Source organism: Medicago sativa, chromosome 4 (genome assembly GCF_051527215.1).
Source record: "Medicago sativa cultivar Bolivia chromosome 4, Bolivia_mono, whole genome shotgun sequence".
NCBI lineage: Eukaryota > Viridiplantae > Streptophyta > Magnoliopsida > Fabales > Fabaceae > Medicago > Medicago sativa.
The window spans coordinates 26,929,320-26,934,321 of NC_140752.1; the positions used below are offsets into that span (position 1 = coordinate 26,929,320).

General features: G+C 32.2%; 1 protein-coding gene across 1 annotated transcript; it reads right to left on the bottom strand.

Annotated features, from left to right (window-relative positions):
- Positions 1 to 1,394: 1,394 nt before the first annotated feature.
- LOC146927376 (transcription repressor OFP1-like) lies at positions 1,395 to 2,876 on the bottom strand. The gene has a single exon (XM_085700655.1). The coding sequence runs from the start codon at positions 2,668 to 2,670 to the stop codon at positions 1,546 to 1,548; it is 1,125 nt and encodes a 374-aa protein (XP_085556781.1). The 5' UTR covers positions 2,671 to 2,876; the 3' UTR covers positions 1,395 to 1,545.
- Between the last annotated feature and the right edge of the window lie 2,126 nt (positions 2,877 to 5,002).

Genomic DNA, 5,002 nt, shown 5'->3' on the forward strand with positions numbered 1-5,002 from the left:
CATAGATTTTTCTTTTTGAATAAAAAAACAACCATGTTCAAAATGTGTGTAAGTTTGAGGTGGAAAATTGGCATGCATATTAAAAGCTGCATGGTTTGGCCTTTGGGATAAGCATAAGGGCCTTAAAATCCAGATATTGTACTTAAAGGAGAAGTTCTTTTAAAATCAAAATTATAATGGAAGAAGGTACCAGTTATTACAGATTGTTGGTAGGGTCCCTTATGGTTGCTAACTATTGATACAATTTTGTGTAGTTCTATGTCTTGTTCCCAAACCACTTTAGGTCCATGAGGGTACTGAAAATTCAGAAGCAAATTTAGTGCTAAGTTTCTTAAGATGACAGAAAGCCAACATGCCCAAATTATTTATTGCTTTTTCATTCACACAAGTGAGGAAAGAGACAATATCTTTGTCGAAAAAATTTCCACACGTATACCATACCATGGCCCTACACAACTACACTCTTTATGATGTTCTGAAACAGAAAAAAAATTCACTATGCTTATTTTATTTTCCCACCAAAAGAGAGAAAAATTAATTTCACCTTGCATGGTGAAATTTTTTGGTCTTGGCATATTTAGTCTATTTTGTATTTTGAGTTGAAAATTAATCATGATTTCAGAAACTAAATAAATAGTCATCATCAATTATGATATAGTAAATTTAATGCATAGTTTACCAACAATGTGTACAAAAATTGATTTTTGTTAATTGAAATAGAGGTACATATTGGTTGAGAGAATAATTGTCCCTAACCAAGCACTCTACATCTGAGGATTATTCATTACTTTTTTTTGGTACAACATCTGAAATTTATTTCTACATTTACTAACTATGAAATAGGAATACTCATTTTTGTAAAAAAAAAAAAAAAAAAAAAAAAAACTATGACATACTCTTAGTTCATTATTCTTCAATAAAAGTAAAATAGGTTAGTAGCACTTTTGGACAAAAGATATCACTAAGAATTTAATATAAGTTTTTGTCCAAAAATCATGATGCGACAAGCAAATGATTTAGCTGTCTTTTTTGTATTTTTAATAATATATCTTTTTTAGATCTTATTAACATTATTTTGTATTCTAACAGTTTTTTTGGTAGATGTATTGAAATAATTTATATTGGGCAAAAATACTATAAAAAATGAAAACATTATAAAAATGAAGTTGCGGCTGCAATATAATTTTTTTTTTCAATGAGAGCAAAACTAAACAAATTAATTGATGATTCAAAAAATAAATAAATATACAATATTATAGGTTTTGTATACTTTCTATTATTTTTTTTATTACATGTTGTAAACTTTGCATTTGTTTCGACTGCATTTATCCATAACTTGTGACTCTTTTTATTCCATATTCTTAATGCAAATATTTCGATAATAACAACCTTGATGCAATTCAAAACCTTGATTAAAGGTACAAAATATATTATTATCATCATAATTATTTTTACATACATAGATAAATAATAATAATAACAATAATACACATAAAGAAAGAAAAATTAATGTGAAAAATAGAAACTAGGTTTTTTACTATTTCCCTACCCTGTTTCAGTCAAATCAAACCATATTTGCTTGAATACCTTGATAATAAGATCATGATACTCATCTGAATTCAAAGAAAGATAACAAGCAAGAAGATCTTCCAAATCCTTTGATGCTCTTATGTTATTCTCCACAATCATCTCCACCATTGACTCTCTAAAATCCTTCTGAGGATTAAAAGATGACTTCACTATTGCTAGACTACCGGAGAAGCTTCTCCGATAGCCGGAAGTCACCGTTGATGACACACTTTTCCGGCCATGATGAAACTGAACAATTCTTGGAGATTTTATACGAAGTTTCATTCCAGGTGAATTTACAGAACCATTTTTCTTCTTCTTGTTCTTCTTCTGCTTCTGTTGTTGATTCATGATTTTAATCTTGAGAGACTCTTCTTTGATGGGTTTGTGCTCATTTTTCATGGTTGGTTTTGTAATGATAGGAGGAAGTTCAAGCTTCGAAAAAGAATCATATGAATAATCATACCCTTCAAGTTTATCATCTTTTCTAGCTAGAGAATTTTTATCAACATCAATAACAATATCTATGTTATTGTTGTTGGAAATTTTGTTACAAGCACACGAAGTGGTTAACGAAACCATTTCATCAAACGATGGTTCAGTTGGTATCAGAACACGGTCGGTCCTGAATTCAGGGTCGGGGGACTCTGATTCAGTTAAGCTATCAAGTGGAGAAGAAGAAGAGTTTTCATGAGGAGAATCTGATTTTGTCCACACTGATTCAAGCGTCGTTCGACAACTACAACCCGCGGAAACAGAAGAGGTAACATGTTTCGGAGAAGAAGAAGAATTTTTTGATGTTAATGTTGTGGTTCTTCTTTTTCTTGTTCTGTTTTTGGATGGTGTTTGTGGTGTTTTTGTTTTTGGGTTGTTTTGGTTAAGTTCTCTAGTGAAGTAGTAAGATTTTCTAGGATTATTACATTGGTTGGGTTGGTTTGGTTTTGAGGAATGTGTTGAAGTTGTTGAGGATAATGAAAAAGGTTGTTTTTTCTTCTTGGAAGGTGTTGTTGATGTTTGGTTTTTTGTTTTTCCTATTTCTTTTAGCTTGTAAAACCAAGCATTGGGAATCATATCTGATAGCTTAAACTTGTTATTCCTCATATCCTCTGAACTCACTCTGTATTTAGTTTTGTGAAAGTGTGTTTTTGTGAGTAGACGAAAGGTTTTTCTAGTTCTAGTTCTCTATGCAAATTGTGGGGAATGAGAGTGAGAGAGTAAGACATTACATAAACCCATCAGTGTCTACTTTTTGCACTCTTTAGTAGCAATGCTCGCGGGTTTTATGGGTTGAACCGGCAACATATCTATTCATAGATTTTTTTTTTATGAAGATAAAATAATATAAAAATTGATATCGGTCTTAAGGTCCGAGTAATACCGGAGACCAATCCCACCGTCTATTGTTGATAGCTCAATCGAAGTCAAAGGAAAGTCATGTATAGATTGACCCAACATAAAAATTGGAGACATATGGAAGATTTAAATCTAAGATTGAGTGAGAAGCATGATCTTAGTTCCGAATCATATACCATCGGGTCAACCTAACATGGTTTATCCGTAGATTGTTTTGATCCTGATGATTATAGGGCATTTTGAATGAATTGAGATTGAATCACTTTGAACTGGTTCAATTGCGGTTGGTTCAATCAGTTTTCACAGTTTACTTATTTATGTATGTTAATTTGCAAATATTCTTTACATATTATTTATTTATATATAAATAAGTAATAGTGACCAATCATCATATCAATAAAAATAAAATATTCACAAGTAATTCACAACATCTGAAATAATTGAACCTCATACCTTAAGGAGGAGCACACTTCAATGTCCTAAACTAACATCATCAGACCAATTCAAATGGGTTAATTTTTAAAACATGGTCAATACCATAAATTTTTAAAAATTGTGGATGGGCGTAACACAACCCTACAAAATCGATTTGTCATGTGAGAATTTCCCCCCGCATATAAACACTTATTTAGAACATCTCTCAATAATGTGAAACTCTTTAACATATTCCCTCGCAGTGGCACTATTGAATTTGATAATATCAGACCACTCATTATTTTATATCCATGCACCAAACTCAACGGTGTTGTGAGAGGGTGTATTAAAGAATCAAGTATCGATTGAGAGATAACTTGAATAAATATTTTGTAACTTAGAGTAATCTCCATCTTACAAATTGATTTTATGAAGCTAGGTTAGATCAAACAACAAAATTCTAAGATAAATAGAAAGAAAGAGAGAAAGGGGCATTCAGAATTGGTAGTAGGAAATTGGGTCCACAAGAGAGGGAAAAGGTTGGCACAAAGCAAAATGTGTGGGTCAATGTGTGGTGGTGAATAACAATTGGGAGATTGTGACACTAATAATCAACACCTAACCCAAATAAATACATAAATAAAAACATCTAACCCAAATAGAGTCCTATATGTTATGTCAAATAATTAACTTAATCAATGTTTTGTTTTGCTCCTTTTAAATAATCTTCCACGTATGGTGATTCCAAGGCAGAAATTTTATGCCTTCTGGGATTTAAGTCATAGCTTCTTTCTCCACGTGGATTACATGCTGATATAATGTTTCAAGGTGAAACAACAATTAACCCATATCGAACGTGACCCATTGAAGATTATTCACTTCTAGTGCAAAGTACATCAAACTGGGAGCAGCATAAAAAATATTCTTGCATCAACACTAATAACAAAATCTAATCAAGACATGTGGTCAATGTTCATGAAAGAATTTGGCATTGTGATTTTGATGGCGACAAGAGTTTTTTTTTTTATGTTTTCTTGACTCTATTGAAGCAGTGGTATTTAACTGCATTTATCAATGAAGATTGCTACTATGACTGTAATTTAAAATCTTACTAGTGATTATTCATGAAAGAACAAGCCATTATTACAAAAAGGGAAGAAGTTTTAACAGGTGTTATTGTACCGTTCGGGAACGGAACTAGGATAGCGCGGTTGTGAGATTCGTGCAGCAGAGGTTGTTCATCGACCGAGAAGAGAAAACTTGCAAAAATAGGTTAGCCCTCCAACCTTTAAGTTAGTGTTTATTCTTGAGAGAAAAGTGTGAGAAAATGTATGTAATAATAATCGTACCTGACCCATGACCATAATCCATACTTTTATAATTGATTACAGCATAACTGATTTGGAGTTAGTTGGAGATTGATCTAACGGTTGAAAGTTGATTAGGTGGTGTTCATGTGCACCGAGGTGAATATGTGACCCTCCGTGTGTCCTCGAATAAAGGTAAGTTGGATTAGTGGGCCATTGATTATTGGGCCGAGGTCCGGTTCGGTAGAGTTATATCTAAAAAGTGTATGTAATATAATGACATTGTTTTAGGTGCAATGTTCACTTGCTCATAGGTTTTTTTTCAAGAAAAATGTTGGATGCTGCAAAAGAAACCTTCA

Coding starts and splice junctions, on each gene's coding strand:
- LOC146927376 (XM_085700655.1), bottom strand. CDS start 2,670: ATGAGGAATAACAAGTTTAAGCTATCAGATATGATTCCCAATGCTTGG.